The sequence below is a fragment of the Neurospora crassa genome, linkage group II, assembly GCF_000182925.2.
Source record: "Neurospora crassa OR74A linkage group II, whole genome shotgun sequence".
Classification (NCBI taxonomy): domain Eukaryota; kingdom Fungi; phylum Ascomycota; class Sordariomycetes; order Sordariales; family Sordariaceae; genus Neurospora; species Neurospora crassa.
In genome coordinates this window covers 674,275-699,876 of record NC_026502.1, presented here as the reverse complement: position 1 = coordinate 699,876, position 25,602 = coordinate 674,275, and the positions used below count along the sequence as shown (strand labels likewise).

The window sequence follows — 25,602 nt, the reverse complement described above, 5'->3', positions numbered from 1 at the left end:
AATCTTTTGAACACGCACGTGATGGGTTTGAACCTTACGTCCTTCTTCCCTTTCTATTTTCTTTCCTTCTTCCCTTTCTATTCTCTTCGCTTCCCTATCTCTTTCATTCTCTCTTTCTCTTTCTACTACTAGGTTGACATGATGGATGCCAGCCTTCCAAGTTAGGCGTGGCGGTTCGAGCAGTCGCGGTCAACGAACATGTTATCGGAAACTGGATGACAATGACCGATCGATCAACACGGTATGCAGGCAGTGAACTGAAGCACAAACCTGCGTGTGCCTTCTTTCCCCACCGCCGCTGTCGCTGTATTATTCGAGACTGCGTGAACTTCACGCAGTCGATTGTCGAACCTATACTAGAGCCTTGGTTCACTCAGATGTTTACTCGTAGGAAGGTAGCTCGAGGTAAGTGGGTAAGCGAGTACTATGCTCACTCAGGCTCCGGCTTTACTTCGCTTTTTGATCCTACGTCCCACTGTCAGTTGACTTTGCTGCTCTGCATTCATTAGTCATCAGCCATCATTGCCGACCGATACCCAAAGTCCAGCTTGACCTTTGCACAATCTCCTGCGACGGAATAGTATTTGTATCATAATGAATTAGATGCTTGTTGTTGCTCTAGCCTCTCAAACTCAAATCAGTCAACATCTTTAACAGCCGCGACAAAGAAGCGAGGAGCCATCTCCTAGCACTGCAGCAAGATGCAACAAGAGGGGTATCCTGTTGCAACTCTTGACCCGGATTGGCTGTGTGTGATGATTATATGTTTCAATGATGAACTGTACAAGTTCCAGTGATAAAGAATGATGAAGTGACGTTGCTAGACCCTTACTCAATCCGACATCAGCATCGCAAACCACTTCAACCGAAACAACAAACCCCGACGTCTCAATTCCTCAAATCCAACATCTCGGCTCGGCGAAGGAACCACTTTCATACATTCCAACAAGCGAAATGGAAACTCGCCCTCGCCCTCACCCTCCTCTTCGTCGCGGTTACCCTCGCCGCTCCCGCCGCCAAGGCCAATCCTGAAGCATCCAAGAGATCGAAGCCCGTGACTCTTGCGGAGCCACTTGTGCCTGCCTCGACGGCAAGTGCATCTGCGCTTTCTGCGACGAGATGAGATACCTCTGGAAATATGATGCCGAGACTTGCTAGAGGTGCAAAGTGAGTGGGTTGTCTTTGTCGAGTGAAAGATACCTCTACAATCAGACAGTTTCTCGACTGATTGACTGGCTTTGGTGTAGAGTAGTAGCCGCCATCAATATCTTTCACTACCTTTACGGATGATTCTGGTGTAGTGGTGTTAGTTGGACACTGGGTAGGATGGGGCAAAGGGACTTTAGTTAGCGGGTAGAAGTGCCCAGATTTATCGAGAGTGGGAAGAGATTCCCGTTATGATCTGTGATTGGAATGGCTGAGAGATGATGGTGATTGTTGAAAAGAGATGAATTCACCCATTCAGGTCACTTTGCGCTCCATCTTGTATTGCTTTGAAGAGGAAGTTGTTGCCTATAAGTGCCAGAAAAAATCCCGTCAGTTTCCGAACTTGAGGTGCTGAGTGAGTGAAAACTTGTGTGCCAGGCAGCAACTAGCTCTTGGTTTTCTTCTTGTTCTTGTTGGGTGGAACTGAAGGATTCCCCGGCCCAGGCACCTCATCGAAACTCTAGAGCTGAGCCTTCGGTTTGTTGAACCAAGGGACGACATGTGTGTGCTCGTACAAGTCACAAGGGTATCAACCCCTTAATTAGGTATCATGAATCTTGGATCGACTGTTTTGCATTCACGATCATTGTTCACTATTTCTTCTTGTTAGTAGATCATCTTAATGATTCCGATCGCAAGCATGTGTGGGAGGCTCCGATGACCGCCAGCTTAGGAATCGAGTTAACAGCCTAACATGCATGGCAGTCATTCTTGGCTGGGCGGCTGTTGTAGCCTCAATCTGGAAGTAAAGGGGAGTTTGGAAGGTGCAATGATGTCCTGGGGTGTACTGGCGGGGTATTTGAGCTCCCAGCTGGGGTTTTGAGCCTTACTTTCTTTTCCTCCAATCAGGCAACCAACTTGAATCCTTCACCAGTAAGCACCAGGACATTGGCTGCAAGTTGGCGCCCAACCGCCACGACAACAACAACAACAACAACACCACAAGCCCATTCACATCAGTAATTCAACAATACCTCAAGAGTATCTCATACAAGCCCTGGCACAATCTCAACGTCGCCTAGATATGGAGGACCCAACAGATTTGGGCCTGGGTTACCCGGATCCCAAGAACGGACACGATCACCCCCCGCGCCCGCACCTCTGCTCAGCATGCAGCCAGATCGACTTCAAAGCTCTTTTCGCCAGTCACGAACGTCCTTATATCGATAATATCTCACACATAGAGAGATGCAAGTGTTACCAGATATTCTATGCCCGCCAAAAGCATGGCTGGCCTGGCCCCAAGTCGACAAATGGATCCGACCCACCGTGTTGCTTCTGCAAATTCTACAACGAGTGCCAAATTCGATCCAGAGACATCGCCCCAAGAAGCGAGAATGTATTCCGCCCCAATTCTCCATACGAACTTATCTTGGAGAATTTCCATTCCTTAGCTGGCTTCCCGATCAAGCATCGAGGGTGTGAGGACGGAAATTGCATCCAGCATTCTGTGCAAGACGTTTGTGCACTGCAATTTGTGGTTAGACGCATGAGACCTATAGAGTGGTGGGGGTACGATGACAGAATATTTCATGCTGCAGACAATGCAATTCTGCGGGTGGTTGATGGTCCAAAGTTTCCAGGATTGACCAGGAAAAGAGCCGCTGGGGGCGGGTTACTTGCTAGAAGGATCATTCCCCATCAAGTCAACTACAACGTCATTGGGGAGTGGTTGAGCCTTTGTCACTCGGATCATATTCATTGCGATGGCGATGGTGATGATGCCGATGTTGTCACGATCCCGGGGTTTCAGGTCATTGATTGCACGACAACCAAGATCGTGTCCGCTGTTGACCTTCTGGCCGGTGGTGGAGAGCCAGGCCGGGTTGAATATGTCACGCTCAGTTATGTCTGGGGTCAGGCTGGCGAGGCTGGATCCCATGGGCCGGTCTTACGGGAAGATGCGGTCACTTTACCAGACGACTTACCCCTGGTCATCAGCGATACAGTTGAGGTCGTCAAGAGGCTAGGATACAGATACCTGTGGATCGACCGGTATTGTATTCCCCAAAATGACTCACCAGTCAAACACCTCCAGATCCGGAAGATGGACAGGATATACTCCTGTTCTGTCTTGACCATAATTGCGGCAGCCGGAGACGGGCCAGAGTACGGACTTCCGGGCGTTAGCTCACGCCATCGTACAGAACAACTCAGTGTGCAAGTGACCGAAGAAATATCCCTGGTTTTTTACGGAAAGCCCAGAGCTTTGGTTGCTGCATCAAAGTGGAATACGCGTGGTTGGACCTACCAAGAGGGGCTATTGTCGAAGCGCCGACTTGTCTTTACAGACGAATTGACCTACTTCCAATGCTATGAGATGCATGGCGATGAAGTTCTATCGCTACCTCTTCCTCGTAGGTTCAGTCCTTCTTGCGAATATGATGAGAATGATCAATATGATGATTCTGAACATATTTCATTCGAGGACTACGAAACAGACTTTCGCTGTATTTTCCCACGGCGAATTGCCGTTTGGTCAAATCCCAGGACAGCCTGGAATATAATCGAGCAGTTTGCGCAAAGGCAGCTTGCCTTTGACGAAGATACTTTGGATGCCATTGCTGGCGTTTTTGGAAGGTACTTGAGCTTCAATACCTCGAAAACAACAGAGGACAGGATTTCATTCTTGTGCGGCCTACCTGTTATTCCTTTTGCGCGAGGAGGTCAAAATAACGGTCGTCCTTCCACAATGCCAACCGCTTCAATGCAAGAATTTTGGGCGGGAGGTCCTCGGTTGCGTGGTGCAGAGTCCCCAGTTGACGAGCTTACATGTCGATTGGTGCATAGTCTCCTATGGTTTGACGTTTGGGAGTCGTTAGAGTTCGGAACCATGGGCATGCCCACAGATCGGGAAAGACATCTCCGAAGGCCAGGATTTCCAAGTTGGACATGGGCTGGTTGGAAGGGCTGCACGATAGAACTTGGAAAGGGGTATAACAAACCTAGAGTCTTCGACTGCTGCACCACAGTGCACGTAGAATATGAAGACGAAGCAGGTCTTTTACAGAGGCTCGACTGGGTGAAAGACAACGAAAAGATCCACAATCTGTCACATCAAGAGAACAAGTTCCCGCCGTACTTGTTGATCAAAGGAACAGTCATGGATATGAAGATGAAGTGGCACGTATCTGGGAACAGCTACCGGAAACTGGGAGGATACTGGATTGTTACATCACCCCCCTTCTTGAAAGGGGAGACATTCGATGCTCCCCAATGTCTTTTTGAGGACACCGAACCAAAAGGCGGAGATGACGGGGCCTCCACTTACCTCACGCGCAAAGAAGAAGTCAATGTTCATGGTATGATAATGACATCAGAAATTGGGATAGATACGTACGAAATCTTCGTTATGATGTTGAGGCCAGTGACAAGGCTTTTGAATGGACAACCAGAAACGATGTATGAACGAGCACACCTACAACACTTCTCCGTCCGCCACGATTACGATAGGCCATCGCCGGGTATCTTTAGGGAGTCTATTGTGCGACTATGCTGAGAAAAGGGGTCATCTCGGGACTCGGCCGAAGTGAATTCAATGACGGGGGAAATGCTAAATTGATTGCTCGGAAGGTCATGGAGGAATGAGCCGCCAGCCCAGGTCTAGATACCTTCTACTACTAGAGCAAGAAATCGGTGTGGAATGCGCCTTTCACCCGTCTCTGGACACCACCAACTTGCCGCTGAATTCACTGTACTCGTGGCCTCCCGCCGGCGCTGACTTCATGACGGGCTTGGCCAATTCAACCTTTCCTCTCCCCAAGTTGTCTTCAAATATGTTGGGCCCACTAAATTGTAGTACTTCGTGCCTCCTTGTCATTTATTTATATGTCTAGGCCTCCTTCATAATTCATTTAACTTTGTTGAATTGTTTTTTGCAATGTTGTCCTTCTTCTTCTGTAGCTTGGGATCTATATTTCACTCAAGTGGCTTGAGAAAATGACCTGCTTATCCAACTCCTGTACCAGCCATGTGTTCCAAGGGTCTTGAAGAAGCTTGGTCAGGGACTTGCGTTTTCAGGTACTCGCAGAAGCTCTCAGTGGCTCGCATATAGTTTTGAACCGGGACAATAACTCCTTCAAAGGTTTCCATTCTCCCTCGTAAAGTCATCCGCTCCCAAACGCACTTTGGCAGGGTCAAATCACCACTGTTGACATAATCGTAGGGGTTGCATGAAGGAGTGAAGTACGTCAAATAGAAGGCAAGTTGAACGTTAGATTTGGCTAAATGTTGTGAGAAATACTTATGTATAACAAGAAAATGTAGGTTCGCCGAAGCTGAAAATGTAAAAAGCTGGATGAATGAAGGGGTGTCGACGATATGGAAAGGGAGTGTCCCTCCCAAGTTCACTTTCTTCGAAAACCTCATGTTGGTGACGAGGTGCGTGTGCCACACAGTCAGTACAGACGGTAAGTTGTTGGTGTAATTAATCACATACGAAATGATATAGTATCAAGGTTAAGATGCTTTGAGCTCACAGGACCAGTGGGAGGAATCGTGCGGATCGTTGGCTCGGATGGTGCTGTGGATGTATCAGTTGAAGTTGAACATGGGCAATAGATTAACTTGTAGGGCTATTGAGCGCGGCCTTGCATTATTTTGTAACGGCGGCTCCTTTTGCAAGAGGATGCAGGCACCAGCAGCTGTGGAGCTTGGGCCCACTACAATTTAGTAGCGTGGGCAGGCCCCACATCCCCGCGTCAGACTGGGCCTAGATTTGTGGACGTCAACGTTCCATCACCGAATTTGGATTTTGCCTCTGCCAACAACACCACCGTCGCCCTCGACTATCGACAACACCGTCGACTCGCCATACACATACCTACGCTACCCCCCGAGTCGTCACCGAAGAAGCCCGACATGTCAAAGTCCAAAAAGGCGGCGGCCAAACGCAAGCAGAATGTCGAATCGACCGAGTCGTCGGCCAAGCGATCCAAGACGGCCGCCGGCGCTCTGCCCTCCCCTCCAGCCGAATCCGGATCCGAAGTCGACCGATTTGAACCCAAGAGCATCGCGACAGTGGTCTCGGAGGAGGAGTTGGAAGTCACAGTTGACACCCTTCGCACATTGGCTGAGAACCCCGCCATCATCAAGTCCAAGGCGTGCAAGGAACTGCGCTCCGTCGTCTACGACTTCAGACAGGCCTGCACCACGGGCATCAACTCCAGCTCCGACGCCAACCTTACCGCAAAGGTGTCCGGCTTCCTGGCCGACGGCAAGTTTGTCGATGCCCTCGTTACATTGGCCGAGATGCGCATCCGTGGCGACATCCCCAGGCTAGGCGCCCTGTGCCGCTGGGTCAGAGATCTCGACATCACCAGCGGCCTTTCGCAAACCGAAACGACCAACAGGCAGAGTCGGCCCGAGCTGCTCAGGATCATGGACGCCATTCTGAGAGCCACCGGACAGCCAATTGATGCTTCCGGGCTTGGGGACTCGTCTTCAACAGCATGGACTGGTCCCATTGCGCTTCAGAAGATGTGGGATATCCGAGAGCCATCAGCAACACCATTCCCCATGCGGCAATCCGTTCTAGATGGCACATTGTTCTCAGTATGCCCACCGAATGTCAAGGACTTGTTCAAGGCCATCGAAACTACTCCCGGACCTCAACGGAAACCACCCAACCTCCACCCAGCTGTCCTCCACCTCAGCGACGAAGGTGCCGTTCCTCTTTCACCTACCCCCCCGACCATCACCAAGCACCAACACCCCATTGTCCCCTCCCTTTCTATCCTAAAGGATGTCCTCTCGCCCGCCGAGTGCAAGTCCATCATCGCTGCCACCGAATCTGTCGGCTACCTCCCCGACGCGCCCATCAAGGAAGATGGTTCCGAATCCAGCATTCTCGCCCACAACGTCTACTGGATTGTTGACCAAACCTTCCACGATGCTCTTTGGGAGCGTGTGCGGCCTTTCATCCCTACCCACGATGCTGGAAGAAAGGCGCGGGGCATCAACCGTCGCTTCAGGGTTTATCGTTACGTTCCCGGAGCCGAGTATCGCTGCCACTTCGACGGCGCCTGGCCTCCCTCTGGCATTCACCCTACAACGGGCAAGTACATGTACGATGCCTCGCCGGCGGACAAGAAGCAGTCGAGTTTGTTTACCTTCCTCATGTACTTGAATGATGAGTTTGAGGGTGGCGAGACGACCTTCTTTACGCCGAGCGTACGTGACGGTGTCATGAATGCCCACCCGGTGAGGCCGGTTATGGGCTCGGTGGCAGTGTTCCCTCATGGCGAAAATCATGGTGCGCTATTGCATGAGGGAACTGGTGTGAGGAAGGGAGCCAAGTACATTATTAGGACGGATGTCGAGTTTGATGTCGACCCTGGACGGGTGGACTGATGTGTTTGATGTCATCTTGGTTGACCTATGTATCTTGTCCGAGGATTCAATATACAGTCTGTCATTACCTTGCGGTATCAACTTGATAACGCTTGAAGCTCGTCGGACAACGCTAAACAACTCAAAGCCAAAATGCTTCGCTAGACCATAGCTTGGCCTATACATCAGGAGAAATACAAGAAACCTGTAATCAACGTTCCGCCTTCTCGCTTTTCCTCGACCTCGGGAATCCTGCTACATCGGACAACGGTTAGTCTGTAGATGAGGGTCAAGCTTCAAGCCACGGAGAGCACCCATGGCCTTATTGGCGTCTTGGATCCGGCAGTCAATCTTCGAACAAGGTCCAAATCCTGGATGCCACTCAAGCTATTGAGGCCACTCACGCTCTTGACGACATTCGGTCTCTTCGGCGTCCGACTCTGTGGAAGGAGTCAACACCGCTTCATCGTCACTAGAGGTATCACCGTCATCGTCAGCGTTAATGCCATCCTCCTGCGTCTCCTCTTCCATACTACAATAGCCACTGTCGTGGTCCTTGTCACTTCGTACCTCCATTGCCATCTCATCCTGCACGCCTGTTTGCGCATCGTGTGCCACGTTGTCTTCCACGTCTTCCACGTCTTCCACGTCTTCCACATACTCCTCATGTTCAGTTGCATCTTGTTGGCCTCCGTCGTAGCTATCCCTCATATTTCCAAATTGGACGTCGTGCCATCGATAATCGAGAATGTATTGATAATAGGCGAAATTGGTAGCCCAGATCTTGGTGCTCACTATCCGCAAAAAAAAAAAAAAACACAAGTAAATGTCAGCATATATCCCCAACTTGTCCCATATAGCATGGACACACCACCACAGCACACTTTGCGCGCCACTCTCTTGCAAACCACGGTTTCTTAGCATGAAAACATATCACTCACCTTTCCGAATCTCCACATGAAGCTCCTTCGTCAACCTCTGCAGCTCCTCGGTCGACACGTCTTCCGGCACCCCGCTGATCAGCCCCACCGGGTCCCCCGTCCAAGTCTGCGCCATCGCCGCAGCCAAGTACCACAACGCCCACGGCTCAATGACAGACAACCCTTCGAACGCAAAGATCGGTGAATCGCAAATACTCCGTAGAGTCTCCATGATGACCAGCAAGTTGTTGACGGCCTTCATCGGCCAGTATTGGACAAGGATGGGATGGCTTTCTGGGTGAGGTTCATGGAGTAGGAATTCCTCCCATGATGCGAGGAACCGCGGAGTCTTGAGTTTGAATCGGCGAATGAGGTCGAACGCTAGGTGTAGATTGGCCATGCGGGTGGCCCAGAAGAACCGGTGTTCGGGATAGGGGAGGCTGTACGTGGGGAGGTTGTAGATGTAGGTGGAAGATTCCATTGTTGGTCGGATGGCGATAGATGGAGTAAGGATAACGGGTTTCGGTACGCTTGTATTCAAGATACTGTCTGTATAGAATGTGGTGGATGGGTTAGAAGGATGCGGTGAGCAAGGACTTGGAGAAGAGGTGTGTCTCGGAGTTTCAGGCTCACAAGATTAGCTGCTTCTTCTCGTTGATCCCGAATCTCAACGTCTGTCAAGAGCAACTACACGACATACACTTCGAGCCATCATCAGGGAAGGCGCAATGCTATCGACCAGGGATGGACGAGCAAGAGCCGGAACTTCAAGACCAACTCTCGTGGTGAAGCTTATAAGCACAAAGACGAGGCACAACGTCGCAAGTAAACAACCCCCTTTTTTTTTCACGCCAATCAATACAACTTCATATCCCCATCGCTTTTGGCTAACAAAATCCATCTCGACAAAGGCATTCAATTTGATTGCAAAGAGACACATCATGATACTGAAGCTCTAATCCTTTTCCGCTAACCCACGGTGTCTGCCGCTGTGTTCTTTCCCCGGATCACGGTACTACTTGCTCGTTCGATCATTGCAGGCACTACCTCCCAGTCGCGCATTCGTGTACTTTCACAACAGACCTTGGGCTGAACCTTCCAATCACTAATTCTGACCAACGTGAATCACATATCCGTCCGTCATGTTCATCGGCGACAAAATTGATAAGCTTCAAAAGCTACTTGTCACTGCTTGAATGGCCTGTCTGACCTCCGGCGCAGCTATTTCGCTCGCTCGAGCCTGACCGGAGTGAGTTAGACCTCATCCCGAAGCTGGTCGGTGCTCAGCGACGCCCTTGTGCCTCCATCTACCCGATATTTTTCATCCTATGCTCAGGTCCTATCATGTGTGTTTTTCAAGATACAAGTGTGTCGGCTCATCTTCTAGTGCAAGGTCGAGCCGTTGAAATAATGGTTATCATCGACCACAGTTCAGCAGATCATCTCCAACTGGCGAGACGGAACTAGACCTCGCACACACACACAGACGTCCAACCGCCGGAAACGAACATCAAGACGGCTGGGAATAGGAAGATCAGATAAGAGATAGAAGCTGGATCAGGCACGGCACCGATGTTTCAGCAAAGGCCAAAGCGACAACTGGAGTGACATCCGCCTCGTGCGGTCTTTGAACAAAAGGTCTTTGATAAGTTAAGCGTGTCGAATGACCACGTTATTTTGATCATCTCCGTCTCTGTTTACATTTCCTGGGGAAGACAACGATCATCATCTTGGCAAAGGGCAGAGGATGAACAGGATCTACGACCTGCTTGTTTGGGGTTGCCCTGAATATCATCATCCCTCGACTATGTATCGGTGATCAAGACGATCGCTTGATAGTACTTATAGACAAGATCGTCGTCAACTATTGGAAGTGAAATACAACGCACATTTTCCGTTGATACCTCATACATACTACTCTATGTAAATGTACTACACCATACAGTGATACTGTCTGTCTACGTAGGGTATACAGTCGTCCTTCTTCGTCTCCCTGTTCCTTCTTTGCATTCCACGGACGGGCATTTACACACAAGTCCAATCCCACATTCCAATCCACTCTGCCCTCATGCAGCATTGACACCTGCAGGTCCGCACATCCGTCCATCTGCCCAGTGCCCACTGATATCTGGACCGCAAACCGCAGAAACCGGTCAACCCGTTCATTGGTACATGCAGAACCGTTAAGGTTGCATAACGATTGCATATGCAGTATGCATTGCACACGGACGGACGGACGGGCGGGCGGGTACCTGACATAACATTGTAGAATCTATTGTCTACGGAAAGAACTGCATGAAACAACTCTATCCGTATCTTTCAGTTGTTTGCTGTGAATGAACGGAACCGTTCATGGCCCGGCAACGATGACCACAACGGAACGACCAACGGAACAGTTACTTGGGACGTGTGGACGTGTGGTTGACTCTAGCGGCACAAACGGAAGCTTGATGATCCATGATCCAATCCCCCTCCCCAAAAACAAGGAAGGAGCCAGGCAAGGGCGCAGTTTTGTATCTATCTACACTAGATACTGCGAGTGATGACTGTCGTAGGGCTTAATCGTCCCCATTCTATAATTCCCGTGGTCCGTTTTTACCACAGTGATGGGATGGATGGACGGATGGATGCAACGCTGCTTGCTTGCTCTTTACCGCCGGAGCCCCGGTACCTGTACCTGTACCTGTACCTGTACCTGTACCGGTCTACCGTTGTTCTACAGGTCAACAGCTGAAATGCCTCACCCAAGGTCAGGTCTTAACCCTTCCAATATGCAAAACGGAGTAGATACCACTTAATTGTCGTAGAGCTGTCATATTTCACAAGGGCAAAGTTTCACCTCAATGATTGACTGATTAGTTGACCAGGGTATTAGTCTAATCCTTCTCTGGAGCTTCGAGAAGGGTTCTTTTGGGGAGGGGAGGTGTCTGATGATGGTCCTTGACAACGAACTGAAGTGGGCTGGAAACTCCACAGTGACGCCGAGGGGGGGGGGGAGGGGGGATCGAGATCGTGATCGGTGTCATTGCCCTCAAACTGAGTTGAACTTCCTAATGTATGTACATATGTAGGTAGTGTATTTTGGGCTTGCAGCTCCTTCCACCCCTGCCTGATTAGCGCAGCCTGCATAGGCATTAGTAGGCTGGGCTGTCATGTTTCCAAACTTGGAGACAGGCCTGACCCGTTTTCGTTCGTTCGCCCGAGCCGGATAAATCGACTGTGTGCCCAGATATTTCGGCGGTGTGGGGGCCGCCTGGCCAATGAGGAATCGTGACCCAGTATGTCAGCGCCCGCCAAATTTGCTAGCGAGCAACATCGTGTGATATTTCTGTATATTTATAGTAATAATTGAAGTAATTGAGTATATTGCCGTCGCTATTATTATTTATTATTATAATTAGTAAGTATAGTATTAAGAGGTTTTAACCGTAATTAAGATTATTAACCGTACGCTATAAAAATGCCTAAACTCATCGATCTAACCGCCTCCTCCCCTATACTTGCGCCCGTACGAGCGCTCAGTCCGACCCCTTTAATTAAATAGATTAAAATTGAGCTATACAATAATAACTATAAGTTTCTCAATACTAATAACCTTATTAAAAATAAGAAGTTATTTTTAGTTTTAGTATTAATTCTAATAATCCCTATATTCCGCCGCTGTTACTCCCCTTTAAATTCTTTAAGTTTATTATTATTAAATTCGTTTTCGGAAGAAGATTAAGATAAAGCGACCGAGAAGGATTAAATTAGTAAAGGGGAGCCCGCCCTCGTTGCGCTTTCCTCTCGTTAGTAGACTAATATTAACGCCGCCGTTAAGGATATTAATAATATTACTAAAGAGTTTAGGTTTAGTATTTCTAAATACTGTACTAATAATTACCGATAAGAGGGGACTACTCGCTTCGTTAGCCGGTACGATATTAAATATATTATAGCGAAGAAGCGTAGTAAGAAGCGTAAGGAGGATATTTTATTTTAAAAACCGTTAGTGGCGAATATAAAAAGAAATTGCGAATAGTAGGGAAAATTAATATTTAATATTAAAATTAGGGTATAGTAATTTACCTTTATAAAGGGAGACTATAACTATCCCCTCGACCCTAATAGTGCTAATTATCTTACTATTAATTGTTATTAATATTATATAAAGTAGGTAACCGCTAATATCCTTCGGTTAGCTAAGTAGCTAAAGATTTCCTTATTAAATATTATATTTATTATTTATAATGAGTTCTTTAATATTACTATTACGCAATACGATATACTTAATATACTAGTAGTTAATAGAACGAAGCAAGCGGGTGCCCTTATACCGACCTAATAATTTCTCGACCGGTTATAGTTAATAGAGGGGATTTATTATAAAGTTTACTATTATAATAGTAAAGAGTTTAGTCTAATTAAGAGAATTTTTTAAATTTATTTATAGTATATTAATTAATTAAAAAAGAATCCTAAAGTTATAAGTTTAGATTATACGTACAAAATTAATAAGTTCGACATACCTCTCCTTTAAATATATAGGATAATAATTATATATACGACTTTTAATATCGGTTATTATTTATTAAGTAATAAGAAGGAGGTATACTTTATATAGGTATTTTAGTAAATTAATACTATATTCTTAAAATATAGTATCTCCTAACTTCTAATTATTATTACCAATTATAATAAAGTATATAAGAGAGCTTACCGGGTAGTCTTCCTTATATCCTAGTATTAAATTTATTTTTAGTACGTAATAAAGAATATTGCCTTTAATATTAAAAAGAAGTAGGAGGGTAATTTTAAAAGTATAGCGTTAAATAATTATAATAGTAATAGGAGTTATCTCTATAAGGATTATTATTATATAGATATTAACCCCGCTAACGAAAATTCTACTATTCGCTAAATTACCGCCCAATTATTAAATAGAAATAACTAGAATTACTACTTTGAATTAGGGATTAAAAATCCCTTTATTCAACCTATTAACGATTGTACCCCTTATAATTTAAATTATAAATAAATTAATAATATAAATAGGATTTTAGCTGTATAAAAGGTAGTAGTATATTTTAATATAAAGGAGGGATTCTACTAGTAATAGCGGGTATTATTGAGGGAGTTCCCTAAGTAAAAAAGTATAATTATTATATCTTTCTATTATTATTTATATAATTACTAATCCCTCTTTTTATAACTATAACCGATTACCTTCTTTATATTTACTTCCTATTAAAGTACGAATTTACCTATTTCACTATTAAATTATACTATAATTTTAATATACGAATAACTTCCCGTATAGAAAGTACCTACAGCGTTTTGAAAATACTATTTAAAAATCGTTATATTAATTTTAATTAATTATTAAGCGTTATTACTAAAACCCTTAAGCAGTTGAAAAAGAACTTTATAATTAAATATACGTATTAAATTTCAAAAGACGTAGCGAAGTTCAAGTATACTACTTTAATAGATTTAAAATTTATTACTAGCTTCGCTTACTTTGAATTACTCTAATAGTAAATTTAATTAACTAGTAATAATCTTAAATACTTATAATTTAATTTGGAGGGACTAAAAGTAAAATACTCTACCCACTTTACAAGGTAATATAATTTACCCTACTAATATAGGATAATTAATATCGTATAGTTAAACGGTACTATACCTTAAAGTATAGTCGATAAATATTGGTTACTCAAACTAAATATAATAAATAAATATCCCTTTCTTAAATATTATTTATTTAATATACTTACTAACTGTATCTTTTACTAGCCGTTGTCTATAAAGTAGCTATTACTATATAAGGAGAAAAACCCTCTCCTAATTATTATTAACCGTTAGAAAGTTTGTAATAGTACCTAGCCTATACCCGCCATACCCGCGCTCCCTCTTCTCCCCTCCTTTAGCATTAAATACAATCCATCTTATAATACCCCCCCTAAGGCTTTATAGCCTCCTAAGAAGAAAAGGATAACTAAAGTAGTACTAGCCAATTAGAGGGAGCAGGAAGCAAAAGCGGCGGTAGAAAGCGCAAGGCTAGAGATAGAGATATTAAAAATATAATTCTAGGAATTGAGAGAGTTATAGTAAAGAGAGGTATAGTTAGAAGTACGGCTATAGGAATTTACGAATTAATAATAACGAACTTAACCCCTACCGCCGTTATTAGTATATTATAAGTATTAATAATAGTAATATTACTAACCTACCTACTAGTTAATAATGCCCCCCCCTCCCTCATAGTAGCCGCTGTATCTAAATCCTTACCAACCGCTACTATCTGGCTAATAGTAGTCTCAATAATTATACTAATTCTCCCAATCGAACTAATAGTATTAATACTAATAAATGAGATCTGTAATTATACTAGTATAAATATAAACTCAACGATTTCTACTACATTTACGTAAATCAGTATATTAGAAAGCCTCGTCTGTGTAAATCGCTGTGCAATTTTGGTGTGGATGTTGTATATATGTTATTTTGGTGGGAATTTGGCGGGCGGGAACATGGGTGTATTATTGGCCAGCCCGGTTCTATACCGCCGAAATATCTGGGCACACAGTCGATTTATCCGGCCCGCGTTCGCCCTGTTGCGTCGCGCCCTATTGCCGATGGAGTCCGCGGGTCCTTACACTAGTGTACCGAGTCTAGTGTAGTGTAGAGTCCGAGGGTCCGTATCGACAAGGTTAGTTAGTTAGTGTCTCTGTGGCGTGATGTGTGTGTGTGTGTCATTTGGTTTAGCGTTGTATCCAGGAGATTGGGTACTGTAATGGTTTGTGGTGTTTGGGGTTGAGGTTATTAAACGGTCCCCAGTTTTTTTTCTTCTTTTTCTGTGTGTACCTAGTGTAGGAAAACGTTTTGACTTTCTGGGGGAAATGAAACGACCAAAGAACTATTTTTGCTTGGTATGTAGATATGTAACTTGTTTCGTTGGGTTTAATCCGTTCCGTTCAGTTTGTCTATGTCCACCCAAATGACGAGTCACACACCTTGAATGGAAATTTCCACGTCTCTCAAACACCCAACCCGCCCGCGGAATTGATACCGTCGATGCAGTGGCCTTCCATTCACGGATTTTTCCATGTTGCTTCTTTACATGTAGTATCACAACTCGAAAAAAAAGTGATAACCGAATACAACAGACTGTCGGAATCCGTTCCCCGGTTGGTAGGTAGGTACCTTGCTTCTATGACCTACATACCTACTCAGTACTTACCAACCTTGACCATGGACACTTACTCACCCACTCGCTCGCACCGTTTGGCCAACGGAAGACAGGTACCTCTACCATAGGTGTTGGCTCGCTCGAACTTCGGGCCATCCGGGTGGAAATGGAATTACATAGCGATGCCCCCCCACCATATCTCTGCCCCATCAGTGCTAGTGATCAGTCGTTCGGTACCTGCAGTAGCGTCGCTAGGCGTGCTAGCGCGCAACTCCACCGGCCACGAGGACGTCCCAGCAGACGAGATGTCCTAAACAGTCTCCCAGGAAACCTTGACTGAGAGACTGGAACTTTGGAAAACTTCTGGAAGGGGTCAGGTTCAAAGAAGCAAAGAATCTCGCTCTGCCAGTTCTGTGCCTCCTCGCTTGTCATTTTCCCTCCCGGGGGCACTGACCAGTCATATTGTTGTCGGTCGCTTCTGTTTGCCGGCATGGAATCGCATAGCATGGCATGGCATGGCATCGCCGTTCCCTCCGTGTGCGAGATTGGACCGGGGGTTGAGTCCGTGGGCATGTTTGGGCACCTGGTTCCCCGGCAGATAAGAACAAGGATGGGGGAAAGGCCGGCCCCGGTTTTACTCAGCTTCAGCTTCGATTGCGCTTCCACTTTCCTTGTTCCCTCCTTTTGCTTCTTTTGCTTCTTCTTTGTGATTCTAGCCTCTTTCCCCTTTTGGGTTCCCTGTTGGTTAAATTAGAACTTGCTCCGTTTTTGCAAGGTTTTGGGTACAAAAGGACGTTTTCAAATTGGCACCCTCCTTTTCTTCTTTTCCCTGCCATGGGCTAGCTAGTGTGGTTTCGTAGGGATTAGTTTGCGGCAGTCACCCCCAGCCGGCCCGCCCTGGGGGTTTGGGTCTCGATTGTTCCATTTTGAACCGAATATGATGTCGTGAGATATCCAAAGCCCAATGTCATGCAATGTCGGAAAGCTCACGGCGACAAAAACGAGATTTCGTTTTATTTTTGCGAAGCGAAGACCAGGGACTGACTGAACCGACGCGAAGTCGGGACATGCCGAATGTGTTTGCTAATCAACATCAGCCAGCCAGTCTCTTATTGTCAACAGGCGAAACGGTCATGATTTGACCATCAGGTGCTGTTTTCCTTAAGTTATCCATTCTCAAGGGAAACGCCGTGGTTTTACCCATGTTCCGGCCCCGGTTCCGAGCCTCCCTCCCATTGCCTGGCAAGTCCGACAAGTGGGGACCGGCATTACCTCACCCGGCCTCACCAGGCTCGCGCAACATGCAACACGCCCCAGTTGTCTTCCCCGGGCCTTATCCCCTTGCCGTTCCGGCGCCGGTAATCCTCAACCCCGGTGCTTCAACCCTATGGGGACTTGCCCCCAAGCTTGCCCTGTACTGTCTGAAGCAAGCCTGCTCGGTGACCCCCGATTACCCACTGAATCCTGGGCCTCCGACGTAAAGCCAGCCAGAGCTAGCTTCAGACGCAGTTTGACGTGAAAACTAGGATCCTTCTGATGGGGACTGGACAGGGCATCGCGTCGCATCCACCGGAAGGGTAGTCCGAGACGGTCACGACCGGGTCCGAAGGGGATGGATGGGACGAGGAGGGAGAGAAAAGGCTTCTGGAAGGACAGAAACGGTGCGGGAGAAGGAGTGGAGCAAATGTAGGACCCCGGAGAAACTGGCATGAATCCACTTCCACTTCCACACCACCATCCACCACATTGAGCCATCACAAACCCTTGATCCGTTTCTGACAAGTCAGGAATATGAAAACATGCCCCCAAATGCGTGGTGGGATAAATGGCGACAGGGTTTGGTGGCGGACTCTCCCCCGTCAAATGTTCCGTGGGGGAATGGTTTCAATCAATATACATATATGTATATTGATACCTGTAAAACGTTTGCACCGTGTTTGATGATTGTTAAGTATAACTTGAAACCACCCTGTTGGTGGTGGGATCCGTTAGTTTAACGTTTTGATCGGTTGAAACATGGATGTAGATGGTACCTGCCTTTTTGCTTCATTCGGGTTTGATTATGTTATCTTGTTCTTTTTATCGGTGTTGATATTGCCAGATACTGGCAATGGTTAGTTATCATCACTGTCATTTTCACATGGTTAACCGTGACAGGGGAATAACTACCTAGAGACCTGACTAAACAGCATAGCTTCTTTTGTGCCTTCAGTTGTACCATTACCTTTGCGGTGATGATCAAGTTTTGTTCCATCTCAAGGATTGACGGCAAGACTGACATCGAAAACAAGGCGTGTTGACGGATTGCTTCCATCCCCATTCCTTCCATCTCACTTTCCGTCCTTGCTTTTTTCTCTTTCTCTTTCAGGTCGCCCCCAATCCTCAATCCTCTCGTTTGTTGACTTGATTGCATCCATCACTTGGGGGCCATTAAGCAAACACAATCAATATCAACGCCAGTTGCCATCGAGTTGACAGGTTAGGTGACATTCGCCACGCAAGCATGGCGGTAACGCCGCAAATGTTTTCATGCTGAGTGATTGACAAGCCTCGTCCTTCCCGGAAAGCCACCACAATTGCCAATAGCCATGCAACGTCTCGCAATGCCATACTATGCTTCATCTTTCTAAACGATCAACGGTTAAAGCGCCACCACGCGCACTGTTCACCGTTTGGGAACGTCTGTTGTCTGGGGTGGTATCTCAAAGTGAACTCAGTATAGATAAAGGTAGTCAACAAACTGCATGTATGGTCCTTTTTCCACGCACCATGTCTCGTCCACCACCCGTGTACATACACAATCATCCCACCAACTTATTGCATTATGCGGCCGTTGTCAAGTTGACGAGCGCCACGTCGGCAATGGTCTAGGTAGGTAGCCTTTCGACTCTCAAAAGTCCGTCAGATTGGCTGTGGCGGGGCGTGCGTGGACTCGAACATATGTAGTCTCTCGTGAAAGTTGAACTCCAACGTAGGTGGCTTGATCGGACCGATCTCTGTTACTCTCGATGCCAATGAAATATATTAGCTGTTCAAACTGACGGCCGATGGTATTTATTGACTTGAGTAAGTAAGAAGGAAGTGTGATCCTAACGCACGTCCCGATCAAACCTGAACGGTGCGTGGTATATTTGAGTCTCGTGTTGTAGGCGTGGAAGTCCGCCAATACCATGAGTCCATAACAATCTGTTCACGTAGGGCAGGTGAACGGCTTTGACTCAGCCATTCCTTATCCCAGTTCACACCCACCTGTCATGATCATGTCAGTTAGCCTTTCCCGTGAGGCGAGTGCGGGTGCACAGAGACAACTAATAAGTGTCAGTCAGTCACTAAGTCAGTCCGTATTAACATGACGACTGACGTGACTGGCGGCTGGCGGCTGGAGGTGTCTGATGCCTGATAGTTCGTGGGGGTCTCGCCGGATGCTACTTCTACCGTCGCTAATAACAGGGGAGGGGGCTTGAAGCAGTTGGGTGACGCGGCGTTCTGACCACCTGTCAGTTATTTATGAAGACAGCTGCGGTTCGGCTATGCTTGTCTCAGTCACTTGTAAGTCGTTGCATGTCTGAAACAGAACAGATTGAAGCAAGGCACGCCATTTTGGCAACGGGCCAACTCATAATTTGGAAAATGGCTGTCTTGAATACTCTATTCGTTATGTCCGTATACCTAAGTCATCCAAGAAGACTATCAGTCAGCTTCTCTCTTGATGATAGCCCCATCCACTTGTCGTTGGACAAAGTGGTGAAGATCAAACCTGGGTCATAAAATGACTGGTCAACATACGCACGAGGGAGGACACGACGTAAAACCTACCGATGTCGTGCACCATCGCCTGCTTGACTCACTGACGGAGGGAATACAAACCCGTAATTGCGACGCTCAACCTAGCATAGGTAGGGCAACTTGTGCACAGAGTAATTCCCGGTTGATCCAGTTGTATGGGTTTGTCATTACGTCCGCTCGGCTGCTCTTTTTAGATTATGAATGTCTCTCTTCCCCAGAATTGGCAACACCTGAGATTCGGAGATCATGTCGTCTCATATTCATCCGATCTTATGTACGATCCGTAAGTGTGAGACAGGGCAAACCTTTCCTTCTGGATACAGCGTTGAAGTTGGCATTGACTGCCAGCAAGTGTACTCGGGGCTTTCTTGACTGTCGACAAACTTGATGCTGTATCGAAACCCATCAGCCCTCTGAAAGACACATGGCCGATACGGGATCCTTAACAGCATGAAGGTCAAGGCTTATTTCTCGAGGGACTTCCGCTCGAGCTGACATTCAACGTGATGTTCAGGGGGCATGCCAGGGTCTAAACATTTGGTGACCTATCAGAACAGTGCATCACCAACACCACAAGACTAACAACGACAAGATCATCATCAGAATAAAAGTCCGTGATGAAGCCAAGAGAAGTCACATGATCCAAGGCGAATGCATCCCCGGAAAAGGAAAACTTGGGGGTCCAGATCATCAGGCTGCTGTCTTCTTTTCTTTTTTTTTTTTCGGTTTTTTTTTCCTCCGCGGTCACTACTGCATAATAGCTGAGCCAGGCACCCAGGATCATGGGCGGATGGACTTCCCATTGGCAACTAACCGCCCGGGGCGCGGGAGCCGAGTGACGATCATCGATGCGCTACTTGCCCTGCGGCCCTAGCACCAACGGGGAGATTCGTCACATTATGTCTGTCTGTCTGTCTGTATCCAATGCCACTTGGCGCACCCAATGCAAATGACTCGCCTCAATGTTGGTTTCACTTGTCACCTTATGCTTGAATTGAATCACTAGGTTTTGGATCCGGAGTAGATGCGCTGATGAAACCCTCCGTTTTGTGTAGGGAAAGCAATAGCATGAAAGAAATACTCCAAACGAAAAGTGAAGCGACCGACTAAGCCTTTGACTGGCCTGAGCCGTCGCGGCCCTGAACCCATCGCGTTGGGTGTTTGGGTAATAATGGTCTGTGACTCATCCACGTGTGATCCAGTCTGCATGGTGATTAATTGATGAGAAAGGGCAACAGTGAAGGCCAAGTTTTTCGACGACCAAGCAAGAAAACAAAACGCTTTCCGCTGTAGCAATCAATCAAGCCGTCGCCATCACAATTTGCCCCCTTCGTGCGTGTTTCAGGAGAGCAAGCGAAACCTGATCCAAGGGCTACTCCAAGGGCTTCCAGCCAGCTAGGCTAACGGGGCTCAGTCAGCGTGCCGGGCCCGACATTGATTGAGTGAAAACGGAGTGTGTGCTGTGTAGTGTGAGCGGCCGGCGATCTGCTCGTCATTGTGCTTTGTCGGGTACCAAACTTTACCCATGTTCACGACGAGGAGGGTTGAGGGAACGCTAATGCAGGAACACATTTACAACCCTTGCAAGGTGTAGAAAAGGCACTTTCGTTCCGCTCACTCGGTGCCCCGGGGGCGTGCGTGTGTGCATGCGAGCTTGCCGTTTCGTAGCACGGCCTGTTCCCTTTTTGTTACCGCTGCAAGGTACCAAGACCTGGTTCCCAGGTTGAACCATAACGGAGGGCTGGTACCTTTTCTATTGTATATCGGTACCTTGGTTGGCCTCTCCCCGTGGCTGAGCTCAGCCAGGCCAGGTACAAGTCGCGGGACGGTGGGATCTGAGACGTTTACGGATGACCGTCTCAGAGGGGACAGAACCAAGTACACAGTACAAGACTAGCCACCGTTCTGTGTTTGCAATGTCTCACAACTTCTCAGCCTTTCCGTTCAACTCAGCAGTCTCAGCACGGGGGGGCCAAAACATTACTTACCTAGGCTGCCACAACGACGGCACTCCGTATTGTCCGGTTCTATTTCGCAACAGAAAAACTGCCCGGTTCAAACGGATCTCCAGGTGCAGCATCGCAGTAGTCAGGTATGATGAGGCTCAGCATACACGGTATGCAACACTAAGGATAGGTGGACCGGATCCGTTCCCCGGGTTATCGCTTCGGCCTTCTGAATGTATGTAATCCTGAAGACCGATGCGTGGTGCCGCCGTCGCCTTTCCACTTGTGTATCATTTTGCCGCCGCATTGTCTGCCTAGACTTCCGTTTCTCCGTCGGGTCGTCCCTAACCGCAAACCCATCTGACCTTTGAAAAAGGTAACTATGCTGATGAACGCTCGGAATATAAGGTGTACGATAGATTGGCAATTTGCGTTGATGAGAACGTGCGGATGTGTGATTCTGGGTTAGGTTTCTTTTTGCGGGGCTATTTCTGGCAGGAAAAAAAACCCCCATGGCGTCCCGGCGAATAGGCGTTGAGATCGAGGGAGGGGTATGGTGAGAAGGACCATGCAGTTTTTGTGCCGTTTCGTCGGTATCTGCAACCAAATGCAGCAGTGATGTAGCTACAAAGTCAAGTAAGTAGTAATCTTGGGGGTACTCCTTTCGTGTTTTGGCCCCCTCCAATCCATATGTCCAAGGACTTCATTCAGCGACGATGTTGTTCCGTCAGTGCCGTGAATGGTCATGGTCAGTAAGTAGCGCATCACAGCAAAGCCCACGATGATGCAGTGGGGGGCTGGAAACAGGATGGCTCCCTCCCTCCAAAGCACATCTCTTCTGAAGTCGCCCTCGAAACTGTTGCTGAAGCGCGGCCCTGCATGATGTCAGTTCCACATGTTCGATAACTTCGAGGGAACCTCGGGCAAAAGCGTGGGGATTAACAGAGGTCCCACGACGCACAACACCCGGGACCTTGCAACCCCCGAAAGTGTATTGCATCACACAACAGCACCTATTTCCAGGTCTGATAGCCATATCGCCCTAAATCAAAGAAAATGGATTGCTTAGGATACGACGAACTGGCAACACAATTGTGTTCCCCCACCCTTGCTGAACTTGACAAGTGCTGGTAGCCTTGCCTGTGTCCGCTCCAATGTCTCAGGTTGTAGCCGTAGGGAACCGTGGAATTGCGCTGTATGCTCCGTCGCTCCGTTATTGCACTTGGCGCAGCGTCGTTGTGGCCAGCCAAAGTGACTTTGATCATCCCCGTGTTACCCGCGACGCATGTCGGGCGGGCGGGCGGACAGTCCCATTCGGTGGGCTGTAGGAAGCTCAGGCGGCGTGGTCGTGGAAAATAGTACTCGGGCCTTTTCCATCCACCCATCCAACTTCCTGGAATACCTGCGCAGCCAGGATAGTGTATGTCATCGGAGGGCGCTTATTTGGATCCACGTGCTGGTAAGGCAACCCAATACCACGAAACATGGACTTCTGGAAGTATTCGACTGCAGCACCCGGGCTAGATGCAATGCTATTCGACAAGGTATACTGTAGCTCATGGTCGGCAAAGTACCGGTACCGTAGGTAGATTACAGTACTGAGTCCAACGCGGGAGGCAAGTGAACTGCCGCTGCCTGCTTAAGCACGAGGCTTACTGCATGTCCGTCATCTCCTGCTGCGCAAGAGCGGACGTGGATCTGTGCGTAATCATTAGTACGCAGCTACCAAAATGGAAGTAAGATAAAGAGAGTCCACGATACATACCCAGGGCTGAGTGGTAACAAGTCCACCATTGGCATCCAGCCTCTTCCGAGACACCGCGAGCTTCAGGTCAGATTCCAGACAGGCAATGATTCGTACTCAGTGCATATCCCATACGTACTTAGCTAGATAACCCCGAGAGGGCACCCCGCTCGGTCGGGTTGTCGTGTGGCTGTCAGTTCCCGCAACGCGGCATGTCGGGCGTGGGTATATTAACCTGAAAGGCGAAGACCCGTAGCAATTGTCCACCATGTTACATTCTGTGCTTTGGGTTGCTGTCTCGGAAACCTGGGGTAGATGGGCCTGTGTCTTCGGAACAAACTCGTTTGCATGCGCACCGAAAGTTCGTCACGAGGAGGAGGTACGGTGTTAGGCGAGAGCTGTGATATTGTCAGCTACCCGAGCAGGTGTTCCTCGTTAGGTATGTTCCGCTGTCGTACGGCATCCAAGTTTTACTGCGGTTTCATTGATCCGTCCAACCATGAGGACGTGCAAGAACAACGACTGGCAGAGTTTTCATCCAACAGGTCGTCTTTCAGCTCTTGGCTTATTGTCTTGAAGACAAACGCGCAAACCGCGCTTTCTACGCAGGCCGTGTTGTTCCTGCAACAAGGTCTTATGGGGGTACCGTCTCCGGATTCCGTTGCCTATCATGCGGGAAAATGCTTGAAGACCCTGGACCCTGCAACGACCGCGTTGTTGGCTGGGCGCTACTGTATGTACAGTCCTGCAAGTTTTGTGGCAGACCAAGTCGCGATAGCTTCGCGTCGCCAGCTAGAGCCTGTGGGCTTTGTTTTTGCCATCTTGACGGCGACTGGTTCGTTGTCTCTCACCTTGCGAGTAACTGCGTCGCATTGCATCCAGCTCGTCTCGTCGGCTGTTGGGCAGCACCGCTTGGAAGCGGCAGACTGGCTGGTTTCAATGTGCGTTTTGCTATGTTGACCGAGCAATTACTGGTCACGGTGGGGACGGTGAACTGGTTGCAGATCGAGGCCATTCCTCTTTTGTGCTCTGACGGCTTAGCACTGCTGAATGTGTGGTCCAGCAGCCCTTGTTTGCACAGATCGCCGCATCGCTGCCATGCTGAAACCGTATTAGCACCATCGTCACTTTGTGTTTAGTCTGCTCAAGAGATCAGATTAGCGACGATCCTTGGCTTCTTGTCATATTCAAGTGCTTAACAAGATGGATTTATCAGTGTCCCTGCGTTTCGAAGAGCTTCATCAATATGACTACGTAGTACCCGCTGCGACTGTCCGGGTGGTGATATAGTGTGAATCGACGCGCCAGTGAAGGTTAATTGTAACAACATACCTCCAGACGTGTGAAGAATGCCTTGGCCTTAATCCTGAAAACGGAGCGGCTGCCACATGATACCGGCAGCAACGCTTCGGATACAATCCGGGCAGCTGGGTGGCACAGTGTGGCCTCACAAAGTGGCCCAACGACCCTGAGATCGCTTTCATGTGCCCTGCTGTTAACCAGCACATTCACACTAACAGATGTTTTCAATATATGCCTTCTGTCCGGACCGCGCTGGCATCATGCTTCAACCACGCAGAGGCATTATAAACAATCCAGAAGCGTGTTGTTTATGTTTTTGATTCGGTTCTGGGGACTGACACACTGTGGTAGGTGAAGGTTCAGTTTTCTCCCACCTTGGCCCCGAACACTACTATTGCCGACCTTTCCTTTGGCCTGCAGCAACTTGGGACTGACAGCTCACAGCATGCCCACCTATGAAACCAGGGCTGAGTCATCAAGTGACAGCCTCTGGTGAACGAGATTTTTACCCGGGTAACCGTTCCGGACCTCTGACGAACGGTACGAAGGCGCGGTGGCTGGGGCGAGCGAAACTCGGAGCATAGTGCAGAGCGAAACTCGCGCAGATTGGCCGGCACGATCCGGGGCCGGGGCAGCTACGCTCGGCGTGCCTATCAGAACATCGGACGGCCGTTTCTGAGGAGCGACTCTCGTTTTACGATGCAGGCACACCACGACCTGGAGCACTTTCGCAGTGGTTCAAGTCCAGATCTGCCGTTTACAGGGTGTCGACAGCGTCATAGCAGCCTGACTATCTTCAGGTTACGACCCCAGGACTGCAGAAAGTCCGCCACGTCCGGGGTCGCGAAGCTGCAACCGGCAACAAGCTTGGTTCTTGGCCAAGAGGCTCATGTTCGCGAGCCATTTTGCGGTGGATTCTGGTTGTGATGATCTACTCCCAGAGCGAGAACTCTGTAGCCTGTCTCGGGCAACTCTGACCCATCTCTATGGATATCGATGGAATTTCGATAGCTCGCTGGGCGTGGTTGTTTTGTGGACTGGAGGCTATCCAGGGCGGAACCGGAGAGACTCGCTGACTCGCTGGCCTTGACCAAACGTTCCGCCTACGGCCGAATGAGAAGGAGGAGGCTGGATGCCGATGGGGACGCTTTGGAGATGCTGTCCATAGGTGGGCGGGCCTAAGTGTCTACAGGCCAC

At 48.0% G+C, this 25,602-nt stretch overlaps 5 protein-coding genes across 5 annotated transcripts; 4 read left to right on the top strand and 1 right to left on the bottom strand.

Moving 5' to 3' along the window:
- The first annotated feature begins 2,087 nt into the window (after positions 1 to 2,087).
- Positions 2,088 to 5,042, top strand: NCU03444 (hypothetical protein). Its single transcript, XM_011395242.1, has one exon. It carries the CDS (start codon positions 2,231 to 2,233, stop codon positions 4,703 to 4,705), a length of 2,475 nt encoding a protein of 824 aa, XP_011393544.1. The 5' UTR covers positions 2,088 to 2,230; the 3' UTR covers positions 4,706 to 5,042.
- Positions 5,043 to 5,958: 916 nt separating this feature from the next.
- On the top strand, positions 5,959 to 8,128 carry NCU03445 (prolyl 4-hydroxylase). Its single transcript, XM_951638.2, has one exon. It carries the CDS (start codon positions 6,067 to 6,069, stop codon positions 7,555 to 7,557), a length of 1,491 nt encoding a protein of 496 aa, XP_956731.1. The 5' UTR covers positions 5,959 to 6,066; the 3' UTR covers positions 7,558 to 8,128.
- NCU03446 (hypothetical protein) lies at positions 7,924 to 8,937 on the bottom strand (the record flags this gene model as incomplete). Its single annotated transcript, XM_951639.1, has 2 exons — positions 7,924 to 8,330; positions 8,478 to 8,937. The coding sequence occupies 2 exons, from the start codon at positions 8,935 to 8,937 to the stop codon at positions 7,924 to 7,926; spliced, it is 867 nt and encodes a 288-aa protein (XP_956732.1).
- A 7,744-nt stretch (positions 8,938 to 16,681) lies between these two features.
- Positions 16,682 to 17,190, top strand: NCU03448 (hypothetical protein). Its single transcript, XM_951641.2, has one exon. It carries the CDS (start codon positions 16,830 to 16,832, stop codon positions 17,106 to 17,108), a length of 279 nt encoding a protein of 92 aa, XP_956734.1. The 5' UTR covers positions 16,682 to 16,829; the 3' UTR covers positions 17,109 to 17,190.
- Positions 17,191 to 22,644: 5,454 nt separating this feature from the next.
- NCU03449 (hypothetical protein) lies at positions 22,645 to 24,242 on the top strand (the record flags this gene model as incomplete). The annotated part of the gene is made up of 5 exons (XM_951642.2): positions 22,645 to 22,779; positions 22,915 to 22,940; positions 23,082 to 23,190; positions 23,419 to 23,836; positions 23,986 to 24,242. 5 exons carry the CDS (start codon positions 22,645 to 22,647, stop codon positions 24,240 to 24,242), a joined length of 945 nt encoding a protein of 314 aa, XP_956735.2.
- Between the last annotated feature and the right edge of the window lie 1,360 nt (positions 24,243 to 25,602).